The sequence below is a fragment of the Abrus precatorius genome, unplaced genomic scaffold, assembly GCF_003935025.1.
Source record: "Abrus precatorius isolate BTA unplaced genomic scaffold, Abrus_2018 Scaffold1, whole genome shotgun sequence".
Classification (NCBI taxonomy): domain Eukaryota; kingdom Viridiplantae; phylum Streptophyta; class Magnoliopsida; order Fabales; family Fabaceae; genus Abrus; species Abrus precatorius.
The window spans coordinates 2254095-2277091 of NW_020874291.1; the positions used below are offsets into that span (position 1 = coordinate 2254095).

Here is a 22997-nt window from a genome sequence, read left to right on the forward strand (position 1 = left end):
ATTTTCCCAAATCAATGCATCTAATCCAAACGGGTCTGATAAATTCAATCCATCTCTTGCTATTGGGACTCCCCTCTCCACATTATTAGAAGGCTCATTCATAGCATTACAGATAACCACCACCGGACCCATAGCATCCACATCCACATCACCAACCCCCAAACCCTCATCCACTAAACACTTTTTTACTAACACTAACACTTCACCCCTAATCATAGAGTCAACCAAATGACCCTTACCTCTGATATCATCTTGCAGCACACCCTCCTCCTCACTAGAATAGTTATCTAACGCTTCAAACTCTATTGAACCAGCCTCAGATGAGTCATTGCCGTCCTTAGAAAAGTTAGCGATGCCTTCCTCTATTGCAGCTACAACGTCATAGGCATGCTATTCAAGCATGACTATTGAGTAAAAATAATCATTGACTTTCACTGTAATGTTTTGCTTGATAAGCTTAGCAATGGTAGTACCTAATTGTATCCTTCCATAATCTAATTGTCACCTTTCTGCCATGACTTGGTCTATCCGGGTAAAATCGCCAAGCGAAGAAACCAACTTATGAAAGAATAATTCACCCCAAGCATGCAAAGGGACCCATAACAGTATACCCAAGTCATTGATCATGCAGCTACCATACTTGGGTGCCATTCTCGTAGATCATAGAACCATTTCTCCTAGCATAATTTGTTAGCATGAAAGCCTCTTGCATGCTTTTCAAATCTTATTTTCTATGAAAGCGTCTAACTATAGCATCTCTACATTCCTCAATCCGCCCCTCATCTACCTCAAACTCCAGGTGTGCCAAGATTTCTTCTTTTCCACATACTTTTGTCCCGTGTGTGTCCCAACTAGACGAGGTACTTTAAGCTTGTCCGCATACGTATTCTCTGATGTCTTTGTAATCCTTGTGACAAAGGAGTGTCTCGTTCCACCGCCCTTCACAGACACCTTTAGACTCACAATTTTCTCCTTTATATGTCTCGTCAAATTGATGGACAAGCACATCCTACCAATGACAATGGATATAAGCTTAGTTTCAAAACTCTTGGCATCCACCATAACAATAAACACCGTTCTCCCCTCTGTCGTTCGCCTACGAAGCCAAAACAAAAGGTAATAATAAAATTATTAATGTCTAGTGTTTCGTACCACCCGCTGCACACGCTACCATGCCACGCTGAATAGACCAAACTCCCCGTTCTCCCCCACAGACATTGTGGCCAGTTCTCAACAATTTCCACAGCGCCATCAATTTGTTCCTTTCTTTCGTTGGTTCCGTGAAGCGATACCTCTTCTACTTCTAACTTTGAGATTTTTTAGTTCATATCATTCACTTTTAATCTTAAAACGTACACATGATTGACTGGAAAAAAAAAAGACAGTTTTATTAATTTTTTTAAAATAATATACTCTTATATAATATAAATGTTGATAACTTAAAAAATATTAAAACAATATGATGTATTTTTATATTAATTAATAATAAGGTTTAACTTTAAGAGAAAAAATAAAAAATCAAGTATCTACACTATCATAAATATAGAATCTAAAAGTGAGAAGTTAATTTCATAAATATAAAACTATATATAATTAAGTGTATACATGGATTTAATTTAAATTGGATAACATCGATTTTTAAAATCAGATTTAAAATTTGATTCTTCAATAATTTATATTAGATTGAATCGTTTTATCTACACTACCTCTAATTTATAATTATGAGTTTCACCCGAAAGCAAAAACAGCTTTTACGTAAACTAATAAAATATTTTTTCAAGTTGTTTAAACTCTGGATTTAAAGGCATTTTCTATTTTTTTTACAATTGAAATCGATTTGTTTCCTTATATATAAAAAGAATCGAATCAATTTATCTACAACACTAATTTCTAATTAAGAGTTTTACAGCAAAGCAAAAAAATTTTCTACAAAACTTGTAATTTTTGTGGTGAAAATTTTTCAAAAACTTTTTTTATATGTTTGTTACGATAGATATTGAATATTTTTTTATAAATTATATTAAGATATTAAAAAATATTTATATTTTTTTAAATAAAATATTTACTCCACTGTTTCACATGTAAGAGAGCATAAAATATCATTTCACAGTAAAATTTATTTATTTTTTCATATATATATCATTGTAGATAGATATTTTTAGAACATTAGAACCAACTGAAGTACACAATTCTTCATGCAATAAATGTTTTCTGAAAACATGGATCTTGTTGGCTTCAACCAATGCATATTTTATGCTTCGTTGATAAAGTTGCCATGTTTTGATTGTTGATCATCAATTTTATTTGATTTTCAACGCTTTCTCAAACATGTAGTACATAAATTAAATAATACTAACAACAAATTCTCTAACACATTTACTTTTTTAACGTATTTTTATTGTTAAATAAAATTTATTAAAAACTAAAAAAATATGAATTTCACTTTTTCTATTTTTAAATTTTTAATAAATTTTCATTAATATTAAAAATATGTTAAAAAGGCTGTTACCGAGTCATAGTGTCACAGTGTTATCATCAAAACTTCTGCTATCATTTTTACCTATATCAGGAAATTAAGAAAAGAAAAGCAAACACTTGTTATAACAATTATAATTAATTGTTATTGTTTAATGTCAATCTATTCACATATTTATATATTATTTTTTTTATTGATTAATTAAACTCATTCTTATAATCAATTTGGAAGACCAAATTAGATGATGAAAAATGTCTAAAAACGATCTTTTGAATTTAAAAAAATTTAAATTTATCCATTATTTGTTTATTCCTATTTCAGTAATCAGGCTAGAAAGTGATGCGTTTAAATTTAAGAGCCTAGTTCCTGATTTGTTTTCCATTTAAAATTTAGTCTAGAGATTTAATTATTATACTAATTAATTAATAATTTCACAAAATTGGTATTAAGTCTTTTCTGGTTATACGATGGCAATTTTATTTTATTTTTTGATCGCTGATCCTTGGAAAAATAACGAGATAAATATCTACTAAAATTAAATTTTAAAAAAGGATAAGAATCATGCTCCTACCTTATCCAATCCCATACACATAAAAATTTTCTTCAAGTTATATTTCCTTATTAATTAATATATTAGCTTTAAAAAAGGATTTTTCTATTTTCTTTTATTAATATTATTAATTAAAAAGTTAATAAATAAAAAATATTAAAATTATATTACGAGTGTATTAAAAATTATGACAAAAATATACTAATATTTTTCAAAACTTTTTTCACTAATATATTTAAAGTACTGATTAAACTTGGTCTTAATTTAAATATGTTGTTAATATGTAATTATATAATTTACTATGCATCATTAAACTTATAATAATAAATTTTAGTCATCAATTTTTTTAGTTTTTCAAATGGTTTAGTCATACACTGTAGTAGATAACTCTATCATAATAAATTTTTGCATATATAAAGACTCAAACTTAAAATTTTACAGACAAACTTTCATTAGTATATTATTTCATTTTTATATGTAAACAAAATTCACGACACATATATTTTAATCTCTTAATTTCATTTTTTTATATAAAATTTAATTAAAATTTTTTTGTCCCTTACATAAATGAAATTGGCAATAACGTGAAAAATATTAAAAAAAAAATAAAAATTTACAGTATTTTATATAATTAAGAGAGTTTGATATTCTCTCTAACGCATGAATCAATTATTACAGTTAATATTATGATAATAAATGATAAGACTAGTAATTTAATTAAAAAAACAATAATACTTTTAATATTTAAAATATTAAAAAAATCTCATTTAAAAAAAAATATAAAATATCTTCTCAACTTTACATATATTATATCAAACACGAAATTAAAAAAAGCTCCTTTTGTTCTCATAGGTAATAACTTTCACCTGTCAATTGCTCCTGGTTTAGAGGCTTTTTTTACCGTTGATTGTTGACAAAACCTAATCTCTTCATCGATAACTCACTTTTCTCTCCACTGTCAATTCAAAACTAATTATCATTGAACTAAAAGGATAGCTGGAACTCACCCTCCTCCACAAATATTATATCTTTTTCCCAGTATTTTAATTTCATTTATAAAAATTGATATTAGATTCACGTAAATAATAATTTTTTATATAAACTTTAACATAGAATAGTATAATATTTTTAGTAAACAAATTTGTGAAGAAACATAAAAGTTGGGCTCTAAGTTCACAATCACTACTTCAATTTGTAGATTTAACGTAACAGTGCTAAGTTTCAGCTATTAAGTTGTAGTTATTATTTTTTAAAGCTTGCTCTAAGTACCGACAACGGCCATGCAACTCTCTTAAATGAAGCTTGTAGTTATAATTAAACCTTTAATTACTTTGTAAAAATATTGGCACTTTGATCTTTAGTACGTAAATAGTTAATTTTTGTTTCCTTCTCAATCACAAATTCTCATATCTTATCAAACTCAACATCTTTGTGGAATTGTGGTTGAACTGATTATGGAAAATTAATTTTTTCCAAAGTGTAATAACAAATATTTTGTAGGTGCATTTTTCTTCGTGTGTATCACATAAGTATTCTTCTACTGTCATTATTATAATATGCTTCAACTGTAAAGATTACAATAATGAATTGTTTGTTCCAAACTAAAATTTAGAAAGATATATCAAACATTTACTTGATATATTTTTAAATGAAAGAAATATCAGTGTGTAAATGTAATCTAATTTCGTAATAGGTATAAATTAACAAGTGATTTAAGTAGTTAAAGTATATTTATTATGATCAATAATTTTTTTTGTTTTTCATTCGATTTAATTTGGATCTGACTCAAATCACGCACCTGAATGTAGTAGATAAGTTTATTATTAGAGATTTTTTGTATATACAAAAACTCGAATTTAAAACTTTGCTTAAGCGATATTGAATCGCTTGTCACTTAGATCAACCTCAGGTGACCAATAAATTTTTTATTTTGTGTACAAAATTATATATTATTTGTATAGATAAAATATTATTATAGTTAAATACTCTAAATAACAGTATAAATAGGTATTTTATTTTACAAATAATAACTAAATTATTTAGATGATGTAGAACAAAATATGAAAATTATTTGAATATATACGATATTACCGGCACAACATAAGTATATATACTCAAGAACAATTAATGTTATGTACTTTGCTTTGTATAACCCAATGAAACTGCTGTGTATAATTTCTCATTTTGTCTGTAGTAGAGAACTATTTCAAATCATTTGCTTTGTTGAAATAAAAGAACGAATTTTCTGAGTAGAAAAAATTAAATATCAAATCACTCTTACCATAATCACTCTTCTTATTAATTTATAACAATAAAAATTGAGATAAACAGTAACAAATTTTATCATATTTATACTATATTATAAGTCTGGTCATGTGATCCATGACATTTCACGAATAAATTTGTGACATTTGGTAAATTGTTTGTACTGGTGCATAGGATAATATATTATTAGTATGAAACTAAAAAACATTTATTTTTTATAAATATCAATGCACTATTACAAATATTCTAACAATATTTTCTAATAATAAGACAAAAGTTAAAGAACCTAAAGTAATCTGCTTTAAAATTAAAATAACTTAAAAATTATGTGCAATAATCAAAATAAAGAAGTAAAATAGTTTCCTACAAAAAATGTTACAACTCGTTGTATAAAGAGAAAAAAATTAAGGACGCTCAACGTTTGCACCATGTCTTTTTGGGCGTGTGGGATAAAAATATTCTAAGCTAATTCACACAACAAATGAAACATTTTAGTGTAAGAAGTTGGTCCTATGCATAAGTCAAAGCAAATCAATCATTGATTGAAATTTAATATAGTACAGGTAAAGTTATATAATATTATAGTATAATATATTTGATTGCAACATTGTAATAGGCCTGTAAAAAGAGTAACGTCAATATGAGCTAAGCCATAAATAGAAAAATAGAAACTTTCCAATATTCCCTTTTAGTGAAGGAATACTGTAATATTCCTAATTTTCGTAATCAGCGATTATAGTAACATGAAACATATTTAGAGGAGTAACTTTAGATTAGTAGTTTATTAGAATAGAAATTTAGTATGATTAAGTAATAAGTAAAGTTATAATTAATTAATTTAATTAAATATTTTTAAATATAACTAAAATTCATGACCAATATCCAGAAGAAAGTTATCAACAAATTATACTTAAGTTACAAATAACACTAATATTAATAGGATGCTTAGTATATGTTAAAGCCACGTTGTAGTTAAGATTTTTCATTAACTTAAGCTTAGGAAATTACAAGTTAACAAAGAATTAAAGGCTATTATAAAGCTATAAAGTACTTAAAAAAATTAATCTTAAAGGGTAAAAAGTGTAGTCCTTAAATTCTTGATAAATAGTGTTAATTTATTTAAGTTTTAGGTGTAGTTAATTAATTAAGAAATTTAAAAATTCTGAAGTCATAATTAATTAAGCTTAATAAAGAATACATAAGACACAACGAATGATCTAATAATAAGCCTAAAATGTCAAAACAAAAACACAACATAATGTAATAAAATTAAACCATTTTTGACATTGATAAGGGTGGCCCAAATTGACTAAGTAATTGACTTTCAATTTTTAAGAGAAAGTGATCAAGTGTTTTATGTTCAAACACCGTAGGAAAGTCAAGGTACAATGCCTTCAATGAACCAAGTACACAAGTTTAATTAGGAGAGAAAAAAAAATTCATTCATGAAAGTCAATAAGAATAAAGCGTATGTATAAATAATTAAGACAAGAATCTTGACTTAATCAAAACTTGTCCCTTCATTTAATGGACGTACACTAGAAATAAAATCAAATTGTACATTAAATCAACCAACTAAATGCAATGATAAAGAATTAACTGTTTGAAAACTATTTAGACAAGTAAAATTGAGTCTTGACAGATAGTTGAAAGTATTTTAGAAGACCTTGATTTTTTTACACTTTAGACCTGGAGATAAGCCACAAAACATACACTGAATTAAAGTCAAACAAGTATCCAAATCAAGTACGTTTTAGTCATCAAATAGAGTAAGAAAAAACCAAGAGATTGGAAAAGAATTCAACTCCACCAAGTGTTCCAATTTCATGTCAAATTGAACCTATAAGTAGTAAACCAAGTCTTTTTCATTATTCAACAAGAATAATAACTTCACCACTCTCACACACGTTCTCCACACACTTAAAAAGCCCCACACAACCCACTTGAAAATTTTAAAGCTACTAAAAAGAGACCAAAACATGTGTTTTTTTAAGAATTTTCTCTAAAATCATTAAGAGATTTCTAACTTTTGTGGAAGTCACTTGTGTACGTGAGATTAGCACTTAAAGAGGGAGAAAGGAGCAAGTAAGAGGGGGAAAAGAAGAACTACTTAAAGACCACTCAAAATTTAAGACAAATAAGATAATGGAGAGGAGTATGATTTATAGATTAAGAGTTTGTTTGATTATTTTTTAAAAATAGTTTTTTATTTTTAAAAATGTAATCAAACATGCTCTAAGAGTTTATACATACTATGAATTTGATTAAGAGTTGAGGGAGCCCCTTGCCCTCTAAGAGTCTAAAATTAAACCTTCTTTAAGTTTAGATTGAAATTTTATTGATAAAAATAAAAGAAATAGAGTAATTGTTTAAAATAATCGGTAAATAACTTTAAAACTATGAAAATTTGATAAACCGTTCAGATTTATTTTTTTTTTTGATATGATTGAGTTATTACTCAAGCATGAGATATTAACTTATAATTTTTTTTTCTATTCTTAGTAGTATAAATTTTTTGTGAAATAGTTTGAGTTGAATATACTCACTTTTTTTTTTTTGTTTTTTTTTTTGTGTTCTTTATATATTTATGAGAATATGATGAACTTTAGAGACATGATGTTATAGTGCATAGTTTTCACTTCTAGAGCATAGTAATGAGATTTCAATACGGTAAATTAGGTAATTATTTTCACCGGTGATATAATATATATAATCGGTCAACTTAATAATCTTTTCATAGCACTAACAATTATCTAATATACTACAAATTGAAATATAATTTTCTTTGAACTATGCACTTCAATACCTCGGTATCTAGATTGACCCTCTTCTTGATGGTCTTGGTGGTTATAAAGCTGGTGGTGGTGGTAGCTAATACATGACCCTAAATAATATTTTTGTAAATGGTTGTGTACTATAGGTAAAAGGGTTTTTTTAGAATTTAGGCCTTATAATACTTTTCTCTTTACATGTATTATATTTGAATAATTAAGAGAAAAGTATTTGAGCTTGTTTTATATGACTTCCAATATTCTGTAGCACTCGATAAGATAGTGTAATATATGATGTATTTTTGTTTCTTGATGATGTTTAGCCTTATAAAGATAATTAGATTAGTTTATAACTGGATTGTTTGAGAAGAACGTCTTAAATGTGATTTTATTTTTAATGTGACAGATGTAGAACAAATTAATATTTTTAATCATACTTAATTTCATTAAGTAAGATTTTGTAAATTTTACTAAAAAGATGTGAAAGGTAAAGAAAGAAAATATGATACCAGTTTTGTCACCGTTTTTTTTTTCCTTTTAAGTAACTACTTCCTTCTTAAAAGATAATTCAAACATAAGAAAGATGTAAAATTTTATTTAAGCTAATTTATTAAACATTATCAAACATGTATTTTTCTTTAGTTGTATTTGTTGCTTTGGATTTAGATAACCTTAATTTTGTTTTCTCTCTTATTGGTCAAGGTACTTGAAGAATATGAAAATAAGTAGGTTACAAACTTTAAGATAGTCAAAGAAGGACTTAGGTAAAAAGAGTAGAGTGAGTAGTGGGGAAGAGGAGTACCTCCTATTGCAATTTTTTAGAGCATGTGTGGAAGAGGGAAAAAAAATTAAATTATAAAAGAAAACAAAGAAATATACTTTTGAAGACATGCAATGCAATGACAACATAATTTAAAAAATATTACCCAATGAAAAAGACAAAGGTGACTCTTGTAAGATAGGGTTAATTCAAGAAAAAGAACCTTTAGATGGTGATGGTGAATGATGTAAAGGAGAAAAAGTGTGAAATAGAAGAATCAAAGAAGGCTTTTGCTTGAAGAAATAGAAGAGAGGGATCTGAATATTGGTTTTTGAAGAAAGAAAATCATTAAGTTTACTTTTAAGGGATTTAAGAAATTTAAGAAAAGTTTGAATTTTTAAAAAAAAGTTAGTTATACCATTAGTCAAAGAGTTGATACATGTTCTTCTATTAAATGTATTATTATACCATTAGTTTGGGTTAGTGAAAAAGTAAGATAAAATTTTAATTAAGTGAGAAAAGAAAAGCATATAAGTTTGACACATGCCCAATTAAGGGTTTTGTTTTCTTAGAGTATATTAGATACCTCAAATAATCAATACTTAATATTTGTTTGTACTTTTTTGCAACCACACTACAATTCAAAAAAGAAGTTGAAAATAATCACATTACATCATTCCTATTCCTATGTAACTAAAAAATAGAGAGGTTCACTCCAAACCTATACACTAAATTAATATCTCTATTGGGTAGAATGTTACAAATGATACATATGATCAAGTAGCATGTGCAACATTAGATTAAGAAGTAAATCCTAGAAACTACCATAAAAATTTAAGCTAAATTCCACTGCTACAAAATTACATGAAGTTCAATCCAAAATTCATCATATCCTGACCTACAGATTTAGAAATACATTGCAAAAAAATAGAAAAACATGAACATGGAATGAATATCTAATGAGATATCCTCCATTGAAACTTGTAATTGCATAAAAATACAAAATAATGTTTTTTAATTAGAAAACATAGCTCACATCACTTCCTCAAGTTTGTTTTATAGTGTTTCACTTTGTCCTAGGTATTTGAAAGGTTTTGTCTATCTTACTTGCCACTCACTTAAAAGTTCACTACCATAAGTTTGGTAATATTCTACAACCTCCATTACCTATGCAGATAAATCATGAGAGTTTTTAAGTAGGTGATAATAAGATTGGTTAAGGTAAAGTCTTAAGAAAATATACACTTGATAACAGAAAAATAAATGTATTTAAGGTTAACAAGTTCTTGGTTAAGCATGTGATTTTAAAAAAGACAATAAACCAAAATCCTTAACAAATCGTTTTTGTCCTTTTTCAGTTTTTTCCATTTACTTACATTCATTTTCTTTTTCATTTATTTTGCCTTGTTTATTTTTGTATTCTTTTATATCTTTTCAGTCTTTGAAATTTTTTTTTGCATAATTTTGTAGAATCTCCTTTTATATCAAGTGCTATACCCTTACTGAGTTGACTTGATCAGTTGGAGTTAGGCATTTTTGCATGGACATACAAATGTCTTTGTGTTGCATGTGACTTTATCACACTTTTGGAATGCTGGTCTAGAAATTTAGCTTACTCACTACTAGAAAAGCGCTTATTACAGACAGATTTTTATCTGTCTGTATTACAGACGGATTTACAGACAGATTTGCGTTTTTTTTTTTTTTAATTTCCTGGCAAGTCCGTCTGTAATACAGACAGATAAAAATCCGTCTGTAATATCCGTCTGTAGTTTACCCGTCATTTGACGCGAAACAGTATAGACAGGAATTACAGACATATTTTTCCGTCTGTAATTTGAAAAAGGGAGGGAAATTTAGAGCGGGAGTTACAGACGAAAAAATCTGTCTGTAAATATTATCCTTTTTAACTGCCTTTTCATGTGGCAATTTATAGACGGATTTTTCCTTCTGTAAATCGACTTGATGGATTTACAGACAGAAATATCCGTCTGTAACGGGATCTTTAAAACGCACCGTTCCATTAAACTATTTACAGATGAATTTTTTCGTCTATAATATCTGAAACCCATAAATTCGCGCCACCCCCTTTCCATTCCTCATTTTTCATAAATCTCTCTCTCTCTCTCTCGCCTCTCTCTGTCTCTCTCTCAAAGAGCTTCAGTTTTTTTGCCTTTGCGAGTGATTGGAGCATCCATTTGAAAGATAATTTGCATCATTGTGTTTTTGGTACGATACTCTAACTTTTAATCGGTTTAATTTTTTTTATTTTTGATGTATTCTAGAGACTTAAAATTTATAAGATAGAGTTGTAGGATTGGAGATTGTATGACTAGCATGGGGGAAGGGTGTAGAGGTCCTTCTCTGAACTTGATTATTGTGTGCTGTTGAATTGTTTGTGTTTGCGGAGTTTGTGGAATATACATGTTGTGGAGTTATAAGGGGATGTGCTCTAGAACGGTTTAGGATTGTAATGTGTATGTTTTTGATGCATTGATTAATAGATTATTATATAATATATAGATTATGTGTAAAGAAAATTTAGATTTTTGTATTAAGTACGTGTAAACAAATATAGGAAAATATTCATATATTAGGGGAGATTATGTCAAAATTTACATTAGAAATTTATTTTATTAAGTGTAAACAAATATAAGAAAATATTCATATATTAGGGGAGATTTTGCCAAAATTTACATTAGATACATGTTTTATTAAGTGTAAATAAATATAATAAAATATTCATATATTAGGGAGAGATTATGTCAAAATTTACATTAGAAATTTGTGTAATGTAAAATAAAAGGTTGATACAATATTGTGTATTTGTATATTTGGTCTTTAAACATGTATTATATTTGTTTCAGATATGGCAGGTAAAGGTAAGAAAGGTGTTACGCAGGGTCCTAATCGTGGCAACACTGCTACACCCACCGCTCCCACTTCTACTTCTACACCAGCTACTATGCAGACCTCGCAGGATAGGGGACAGGAACAGTTTATCATGGTGCCCAACCCTGGGTATGTTGCTCTTCCCCCTTCACTGCCGACTACACATGCCACACAACCTCCTTCTACACAAGGCACAGGTGAGGGATCCACTGCTGTCCCAGCTGTAAGTGGACAGCAATCATCACAGACCCAGGCATCATCTAGATCACTTCCAACTTTAAGATGGGATGAGTCTACTTGGTAAGTTAAATTTAAAATATAAATAATAACTCTATTTGTTTTAAACAAATTATAGTAATTGTATTATTTTATTGTGTGTTAAGTTGGATTCCACCACAGAAGGGTCTCCACCAGGTGACAGATACCATTAAGAAGATGTTTGATGCGCCTTACACAAGTTTTGCAAAGGTGCCTAAGGATACAAAGATGGAATGGTTTAAAGATTGGAAGGTAATAACAGATAATTAATTCCAGCTAAGTGTAATTAGATATTATTTCTTGTAATTCTTCTAATGAAATTGTATTTATGTAGAGCAACTTCTCCATTCCCCCCCAGGATGAAAAGATGATTTTCAAGGCATGGAAGAGTCGCACTGCAAAGTGCCTAAGACAGATGTACACTGAGGCCCATCAGGATCCATCATCTGCTGATTGGATAGCACCCAACTTCCTTCATGTCTTGCAGGAGTATTGGGGTACGGATGAGTTTAAAAATCTCTCTGTAAAGAATAAAACAAACAGGGCATCCTTGAAAGGAGGATCATTGCATACTGGTGGTTCTACGACTTTGGCTGGCACTAAAGCGAACTTGGTATGTGATTTTTAATTTTCTTTTAAAATTTATGTTATTCAATCTAATATATATGAGTGACACGGTGATTTAATTGAAATTGCAGGAAAAGTCACTGAAGAGACCACCTACACATGGAGAGGTGTTCAAGGAGACACATACTCGCAAGGGAGACAAAACCTTGTGGGTTGATACACGATCTCAGGCCACATATGTAAGTTATCCTTATTGACACTATATATTATTATTAATGATTTATTATATAGTATTCGAGACTAATATATAATTATCTGCATTGAATTATAGGATGACTATGTTCAAAGACTTGAGGAGGCATCTTCTCAAGATCCAGAGTCAGTTGACCATGATACTATATGGTCAGAGACGGTGGGTGGGCTTTATAAAGGCCAAATTTATGGCATGGGGAGTCGCTTTGCAGACTCTATGTCTCCTGCATCTGTCACCGGAGATGCCTCTTCTCTTGTACCTGAAGAAGTGGAGGAGATGGTCCGCACTCAGGTCCATGCCCTCAATGAAGAACTGCAGAAGCAAAATGAAGAGATGTGGAAGAGCAAGGAAAGTGCATGGAAGAAGAAGTGGGCGAAGAAAATGGAGAAGAAGATAGAGAAGAAGGTGGTATCAAGGATGCAGAGGGAGGTGCAGCAACAGATGCAGCAACAGCATATGCAGATGCAGCAGATGCATGCATACTTTGAGCTCATGAGAGCAAGCACCTCTACATCTCTTCCTCCTCCTCCACCAACTCCAACACCACCAATCTTCAGCTCCATGCGTCATTCCTCCTCAACTGATGACGATACTTTTTCAGAAGATGATCACGCCGATTATTAGTTATTTACAATGTTATTTTATTTTTCATATTATTTTTTTAGATGTTTACTTCTTTCTTTGTAATGAAATTTTAATTTTACATTTTATAAATAACTTTTAATTTTAAATATATAGTTTTGTAGTTTTTATTATGTTTATAAATTGTGATAATTAGGAACAGCGAGAAATAATTATGTTTATAAAAAAAATGAAACAATTTTTTTGAAATTTCATAAATAAATGTAATACAGACGGATTTTTTCGTCTGTAATACAGACAGATTTTGCCGTCTGTATTACAGACAGATTTTTCTGTCTGTAAATTACAGACAGATTTTTAAATCCGTCTGTAATTATTTACCGACGCGCATATTATAGACGGACTGTAGCCGTCAATAAATCCGTCTGTAATGCTAAAATCCGTCTGTAAGAGTGAAAAAATCCGTCTGTAAATCCGTCTATATTTTTGAGTTTTCTAGTAGTGACTGAGGGCTTGCTACTTGTTGCCTTTTCATCTCTTTTTTTCCATGGCTAACGGTATGAAGATCATCCCTTTGTTTTTTTTAAATATTACTGAATTTGAGAATTTTGACTTGTGAGTCTTCATTCTTTTAAGAGATAATATTAGAAGTCTCCAAAATATATAGCCTTTTCTTTTTTCTCTGCAAGCTCTTTGTGATGTGGTCTACCTTTCTTGGGTCCAGTTGTTTTGAGGTTAGATTTTTTCTGCCTGATAGCCACAAGTCACTCTCCATGTACCTTGTCATCATCCTTACTTTTTGTCACCATTATAATAACATGATTGTTTCCCTCCATGATTTTTTCATTATTATCATTATCCTTATTATTTGCAACTATTCCAATTTTTATGTTTGTCCCTTGTTGTACCGTTTCATCCACCACCTCTAGTGGGACACTGGAGGCAATGTAATCCGCCAATCTCTCGCATGATGGCCATAACATTCACACTGAGAACAAATCACGTAAAGCCCCTCATATTCTACCTTGTACTAGTGACCTTTTAAGCAAACCTTACCCACCATTGGTTAGGTTAAATCCAACTTCACACAAACCTTCCCTATGTCCACATTCAATGAATTCTTGTCAACATGAACATGTGTGCCCACCACGGAAGCCATTGCTAAGAGAAAGCTTTCATCATAAAAGACCAAATTCATACTTGAAAAATGAATCTATGCAAATGTACAAGTTACTTTGGCAGATAGGAAAACAAACTTTGGTCAATAAACTCTGGGGACCAATTCGTGATAGTGAGCTAGTGATGAAAGATCATCCTTCCATTAGTCACCATCTCTCTATCAGCGTAATGGTCTAATTTAATCATATAAAATCTATTAGCCACATTCATGATGTCAAAGTCCTCAATAAACTTACACAATTGCTTCAAATGTTCCTTCATTACATTGAACCCTACATTTTTACTTAGCAACTTGATTACTAAGCATACTTTCATGACTAGCATAGTTCACGAAACACTTTATCATCAACATATACCTTCGACTTTTGTCTATTACCCTCTTCTAGTTCCACATGCTTTTGCAATAAATCCATCTTTAGTTGTGGCGTGAGTGAAACTTGACTCCTATGACCTTGTCTCTAAATAATATTTTCTGAATCCATGGTTTCTCTAGTGGTGTTTTGGCCATATAAATAGTGTCCTCCATTGTTATTATTGTCTTTTTAATTAGAAAGCAAAAAGAAATTAAAAATAATAAAAATAAAAAGAAATTAACACCTTTATTATCATGATACTATTAACGTCAATATGATTAACATTGAAATTTAGTAAACACTATATATATATATATATATATATATATATATATATATATATATATATATACTTTTTTAATAATATGTTTGAAAATAAATTGTGTAATAATATAAGTATATATGTTTCTATTATAGGACTGTTGGATCATTATCACGCTTGAACATTACTCTAATAAAAAGAATGTTTGTACAAGGTCATGACAACATAGATGCAAATAATGAAAATCCAGCAGCACAAGCATCGATCTACTATTAAAGAGCTATAAAACGTGGGAAGATTGAAAAATAATATTAAACTTTCATATTTTAGTTCACAAATATTATTTGAATATATTAGACAATTTTATTTTATAGAGTATTTAAAAAAGCTCACTTTACTATCTTATAAACATACGAATATTAAATTATATATGTATAATTATTGATTTAAATATAATATTTTAACATTTTATTATTAAATTATAAATGTTTATTTTAAAATTAAAAATATGTGCATAATAAAATTATAGAAGGGAAGAAAAGCTCCCAACAAGACTTGTTTGTAATTACATACTTCTTATATATTTATTATTTTTATTTTATAATTTTCTATTTTGTAAAGTTCTTATTTCTTTTTGAAATTGAAGAAAAGGTTAGGACAAAATGCAGTATTTACATACTTCTTGTACTCTTTTAATAAATTTAGTTAGCTTATAAAAAAAATTCTCACAACTCTAGAATATCAAGTTAAATTGCAAGAATTTAGGTAAGGATGAAATATATGAATATGTTGTTTGTGGAATGTCTAATAAAAATGGACTACATATATATTTACAAGCCTGTGAAATATATAGAGAATATACAATCAAATACTATTTTGATTTAGCTAAATACAATAGATACCTACGCTAATTAATATTAATACTCTGATTACCCAATTGTAGCTAGTTAACACGAGGTAAGCATACAACCTTACACAAGTTCATGGAGTGGTGTTTGTGATTCCGTGACCTTTGTCAAAACCAGGTCCAGTTCAGATTGTTTTTCTTGTTTTTCACAGTCTTATATATTATACGATCATTAAGGGTATATTATATCAAAGAATATGCGAGGAATATATATTTTTCAATTTTCAGACGACTCTGGTTATGGCTTTTTCACTTTCATGTTCGTGGGGGAAGGACTTGTTGGATCCTATACTTTCTTTGGTTTTGGTGCGCTCCACTTTCTTGAATTTAGCCAAGTCTGATAGTTCTTCAACAGTGTTCACAATGCCTTGCACACGGGTTACAATTTCAATAAGCAAAGAAGCAATTGTAACCACTTGAATAATGTCCATGAGTGAGATTTCCATTTTTGGAGCCATTTCTCCAGAGTGTGGTGCTTCTGTTTCTGTGCCTGGGGCATTACATGATGAGGGTGGGATAACCATGTTTGGATAAGATTTTATTGCATCCTGTAGCTCTTGGGCTGAACTATTCATCTCTGCAACTAACATACCAACTTCAGAGGATATTTTCATATTTCTGATAGTATTTGCTAACTCTCTTATGACACCAGCAGAGTTGGCTCCCACTTTTAATGAGATGTTGCTGATGTGCTTCTTGATGTCATTTGGGGCCTGCTCAAATTATGTAAATTTATTGGTTGTTATTAATTAATATATCTCACACAGTTTGAGGCTAAAAAAGTTATTTATAGAAAATTACCTTTTGAATATAAAATAACTTGTAGTTTTCAACTTTGTTTACATTAGCCTTTAAAATTAATTTTAAGTATTTAAAAGTAATAAACTTTTATCAACCTTAAGGGTTGATATTAATATTTTTTTAAAATTTTTATTGACAATTTGGTACAGTTAATATTCACTGAAACGATGCACATAAAGGACTTGCTAGCATTTGAATTTTAGAAATTCAGATATTACCTTGTTTCCTGAATTGATGCATCCAATAAGAGCATCTATGACGGAGGCACAACAGCGCATGGATGCACCAATTTTAAGATATTGCTTCCATGGGTGCCGGAAGCTAAAGCAACCATGAGCTGGCTCCCATCTAGCAAAATTAGCCTACACAGCACCAGTTAACAATAATATTGTCAAACTTTAAATATAACTTAATCAACACACACACACCCTTTGTGGCACGTTTAGTGTGTACCATAGAATCTTCTGTTGCTTTGGAACTTAGCACACACTTGTATCCCAGCAACTTCTTATCATCACATTCAGCTAGTGGGGCCTCGCTGGAAGTAAAGTACGTAGCCACACAACCTGAAAAATACATAGATGTATACTTGTGTACATTATAACAATGATGGTATCGGTAAATCAACAGTTAATTTCTCATTAATGTAAGAAAATTTTTAAATTACTAACATTGAAGACTCACCGTGTAAGGAATTGGCCAGTTTGTCTAGGTTTTCAGAAGTTAACACATAAAGCTCCTGACCAGCCCAGATGGGACAAATGGTCATGCTGATGACTATGCACAATGAAGTGCCCATTACAATGGTAGATAATCTATTCTGTGCCATATCAAACAATTTATCAATCCGATGACCGGAAACTGAAACCAAGCTGAAAGTGAGGATAAATATCATTGCACCATAGTCAAAACGAGCCTTTACTGTGGGGATGAATCTGGAGAATGTTGCTGCGGAAGCTGAAGACAGATCAATTTTAGCAATGAGTTAGTGTGTAATCACAAATGATAGCTAGGTTTGTACAAATAATTTGAAAGAAAAGCAAAAATAAAATAAAATTATTGTTATATATTTACAGAGTTTATTTTTGTTTATACATAAATCATATGTCTCTCGTTAACCAATGCTCGATACTGAAATTAATTAATAAATAAATAAAAAATCTTAAAAAATTAGAGTTGAGTTTAGTAAAATTCATGGAGTGATGAACCAAGGTTTAAATTTCTGTTGAGAGACACACTCACATTTAATATTTGTGACTGAAATAAGATTATCTCCAACCAAGAAATACGTGTAAAACCATAGAAAACATATATTAATATACCTAACAGAAAGACTGATACGCCAACAATTAGCGGTTCAAGTTGTTCTCCTGCTCTTCTAGCTACCCAATGAACGCCAAAGCCTAGAAACCCAGCAAGGGAAGTTCCACAGATCCTGTTTATAGATTTGCATAAAGTAGCACCTGCAATTTAAGAATAAAACTCATAATTTTTGTAATTTTCAATAAATATTAACTATAAGAAATATGTTAAAAGATGTATTGTTAGCATTGCTAATAATAATAATGTTAGGAAGAGAATAGCTAGCACAACGTACCTGCTGTGTTCTCAAAGACTACAATCACAGTCATGACAGCCCACATAGCATTTCCTCCCAATTCATCGTACAAAGGCTTCATGTAGTAAACAAGAGAAACAGTGGTGAGTGCTATTCCCACCTTCAAGCAATGGATGAACTTTCTGGGGTCATTCACTCCCAATTCCCATGCTTTCTTAACAAACTTTCCCACCTTGAAACCAAGCCCTGACATGCAAGCTTGCTTTTCTCTCTCTGATGAACCCATATCTCCCATCCTAATTCTCCATTCTACTTTCTTTTCATCACCCATGTTTTGTTATCCAAGTGGAACTTCTAAAATATGTATGAGAACGTTAACTTCACAGGTGACTGTGGAGTATACACATATTTATATGTATGTTAAGAGTGGGGTGCATCGCAGTTGTCGTTATCAAAACTTCATATTAAATTCATTGGCACCGTGCTTGAGTGTAGTGTTCTTTTTAAGTGAAAACAATTTTTTATTTTCGATGGTCTAACTTTTATAAATTTTCTGTTTTTATTTCTTAAGTTTTTAAAATTTCAATTCAGTTCTCTAATTTTTTAAAATTCTTTTAATGGATTCTTTTTTCTTCGAAGACGTTAATTATGTTAATTTGTTTATTTATTTTTTACGTGTACTGTTCATTTTCTTCAAAATTTAGTTTTTCTTTTCTTTTCGTCCTCTACCTCCTCATTTTTCTCTTACTCTTTTTCTTCTTTCTCTTTATCTCTTCCACCGCATGGAGTTTTTAGACAATAAAAAATGACTAGAGTGTTAGTGTTAATAGGGCTTCATTGGAACTACATGATAAATGAGTGAGACTACAACGAAGCATATTCAAGCTGAAACATGTTTTCAAATATGAGTCATGTTAATGGGTTAAGTGAGAGGTAATAATGTTTTATAATGGCGAAAAAAAAAATAAAGGAAAAAGACATAAGCACGAGAAAGAAAAGGAGAAGAAGAGGTAAGAAGAAAAGAGAAAATAAATCTAAATAAAAAAAAAATAATAATACATGTGATGGAATATAAAAAAATTACTAAAAGTAATATTTTCAACGATAAAAGACATTGTTTAAAATATTTTAAAAAGTTAAAGAATCACATTAATACTTTTAAGAGTCAACGGAGTAAAACTAAAAAAAGTGTAAAAGTTGAAAGACCAAAAATATAATTTTGTCGTAAATGTTTCTAGCACATTTAATGTGGGATATTTTTTTGTATTTTTTTAAAATTTTAGAGAGTATTTTTATTTTTAGAAAATTTTTTTTTTTACATTTTGTTGAGAGAGAAGGAAAATTTATTCCTTTTTATTTATTATTACTATTCTACTATTTTTTTATATAAAATATTTACTTTGGGTTAATATTTATTTTAATTTCTAACTCTGTAATTAATTTTCATTTTTGTTCCCAAATTTTTAAAAAATATTTTACTTCCTAATATTTTATTAAATATAATAAAATTTTTAATCGGAGTCCTTTTCTATATATATCTTTTGTCTACGGGAAACAATTTTATTATATTTTACAATGTTAAGGACTAAAATAAATTTTGTTAAGATGTTAAAGATGAAAGTTAATACAAAGTTAAAATCAAAATGACTATTTACTCCATATATTCTTATCAATCATTTTGTTGATATTAATTACTAAACTTATTTATTTACACTATTAATGGATTTCTATTTTAATTTTAAACTACTTAAATTGTATAATTTTAAATGAACAAAAAGTTATTAATGGAAGAATAGTAATTATTATTATCTCAAACTTTTATTTAAATAAATAAATAGAAACAATTTTTTCCTGTGGACATGTAAACAAAATAAAATAAGAAATTTAACAACTAATTTGAGCAAATTATATGATTATACCTTTTCCACTTGCATAATATTTTCCTTTAAATAAATAATTAAATAATGATAATTGTATCAAATTTTAAATATTCAAATAACAAAATTATGTCTAAATGATTGTGACTGTGAGGATTGTTCAATAAAATTGTTGGACACAAGTGGGTAACATCTTTTTCCTTTGCTTTTCTCTGTCTTACACGTGAACAAAAAGGTATACACGCACAATAGATATATACATGTGTTTAAGGTGAGTTTTATTTGTGTACAAATTTTAATTTTTACTGCATGTATCTTTACTAATAATTATAAAAACATACACTATTTTTCTTCATGCCCCTTCTAACGGATTTAAAAGAAAATAATATAAAATTAATTTACTTTGTTTTTATTAAAATATCTCACCTTAGTTATAAATAAAGTTAAAATACTTTTCATAAAAAATAGGGTAATCATCCGTCTATAAATTAGCTCTTAAAAATTAATTAAACATAATTTCTGTGAGTTAATTTTTTAGAGTTAGGCTCAAATTTCTTAATTTAGTGCCTGAGTTTATCTAATTTTAATGTTGAGTTATCTATAAATGTTCAATCTTATTAAACCACCAGTGCAGCTGTCCATTTAATTCCAAAGTAAAATATCTAAATATTTTAAGCAGGTAGAAAAAATCATCAATGGATCACAATTACAAATCAAGAATTGAAATAGAAATATTTTGAGCCAAAATGAGTTTATTAATCTAAGCCTAAGGTAAAAAAAAAGTAAATAAGACAACAAATTTTATAGAATTGAAAATTTATCATGAATTTTTTCATTATAGCATGAAAAAGTAAAGTAGCTATGTGTAAAGCAAATGTTTATAATTTTATATGATAAAATTACATAAATGAGAATTCATCTGTATACATATTATTTCTCTTTTGGGTATAAAATGACACCAACAAGCGAGTTCCACTATTGCCTGCAAACGGTATCTTGGAAATTTGCATTAATACATAAAAATACAATATGAAAATGCCTATTCTATATATAAGATGAGATATATCGTGCGAGTCATGAAGCACTTGCATGTAACTATATTGTATATCAAAGCATTAAACTTTTTCTTTAATTTATTGACCTAAAACCAACATTTGTCAATCAGAATATACACAATTTATCTCTAATCCATCAAATTCTCAAAAAGCTTGAACATAGTGGCACCGTTGCTACCTTTGATTGCGTGTAAATCGCATAAACTTATAAGCCCATTCATAGTGGCGCGTTCATTAGGATAAGAAAATTAGGAATTAGGACAAGAGCACTACGTTAAAATTTTAAGCAAGTTTTCTTTGTGTGTATTTTTCGTACCTCACAAATTAACTTCAAATTAGGTCATGAATAAGACCTTTCTATTTTTCAAAGCTTGAAACATTTGGAGACAGCCAAGACTTTTGGAATTAAAAATGGATAATTCCCCGTTGGTCTCTGCTGATTGCACTTTGGAATTATATATATGTATAATAGAGCACTTATCTCCTTCACTGCCATTGGACTCTTTCTGAATTGCCAATCCTAATATCAAAAGGTCTTTTCTATGATAATATTGTCATCACAATTTTTCTTTTGGAAAACTTCCACAGAAGAAAGATCGTATATCTTCTTACCTAACACCACCACAATAGTGTGTATGGTGTTGTCACCATCGATTATACTTGCCTAATTGGTACATCACTCCCAAGTCACTTCACATAGAAACTTCAAATTATGGCACTTGGAGAGACCAGTTATCACTCCAAACTACTATTTATTTATCCAGATAGAAGATAGAAGATAAAATTTTATTTTATTTACTCATTCCTGTTAAAATGTAAAATAATATTAAATGTTATGTTTTCACACTAATATCTTTTTATTTATATAAGAATTTGGATATAATAAATAAAATATTTATACTAATGAAGCATGTATTAAAGAGTTTATTTAAATAATTATAACAAGAGTAATATTTGACTGATTATTTTAATTTTATGAATGAGATATAAATAGATTCATAAACTTCTTTGCAGATGCATCAATCGGTTGCATAATCTGTAACATACAAAGCCATCAGGTGACAAATTGTGACAAATTGCTTGTTTTAACTTGGGATGGATAGAAATTCAAGTTTTCTAACTCAACCCTTGTTTCATGTGTAAGAAAATGAGTGGAGAGAAAATTTTGAATTTTTATTTCTGAAAGTCAAAATTTCTCTCCAACCAAACAAAAGAAAATATATCTTTTTTCATATTTTCTTTCCTTTCAAAGCTAGTTCAAGAAACATGACAGAAGAAACAACATAATAACAAGAAACATGTCACCTAGCAATTTCGACACAATCAACCTTCTATTTTCCATTCGTGTTACATCATAGAAGAGCCAGCATAAAACACTGACTAGGGGGAAGAATTTGTGGTTAGCCTAAGTGAAATTATCTGGTCCAATCCATTACAATGTCGAATTACTATATCATAATCACATTTCATCATTTACATGGGCATAAAGACCACCCTGCCCTATTTTCCCAAGTGTATCCACTAGAATCACATATATAATTATTTAAATAATTATATCTTCATGCTGGTCATGCTTCTTCCCTGGTATTTTATTTTCAAAACACCCATCTTAGCAAGCAAGTAATTGACAA

General features: G+C 29.2%; 1 protein-coding gene across 1 annotated transcript; it reads right to left on the reverse strand.

Moving 5' to 3' along the window:
* Positions 1 to 16299: 16299 nt before the first annotated feature.
* LOC113857880 (aluminum-activated malate transporter 10-like) lies at positions 16300 to 18765 on the reverse strand. Its single transcript, XM_027490139.1, has 6 exons — positions 18474 to 18765; positions 18199 to 18339; positions 17561 to 17833; positions 17330 to 17442; positions 17095 to 17238; positions 16300 to 16788 (listed from the first exon to the last, which is right to left on the reverse strand). The coding sequence occupies exons 1-6, from the start codon at positions 18763 to 18765 to the stop codon at positions 16300 to 16302; spliced, it is 1452 nt and encodes a 483-aa protein (XP_027345940.1).
* Between the last annotated feature and the right edge of the window lie 4232 nt (positions 18766 to 22997).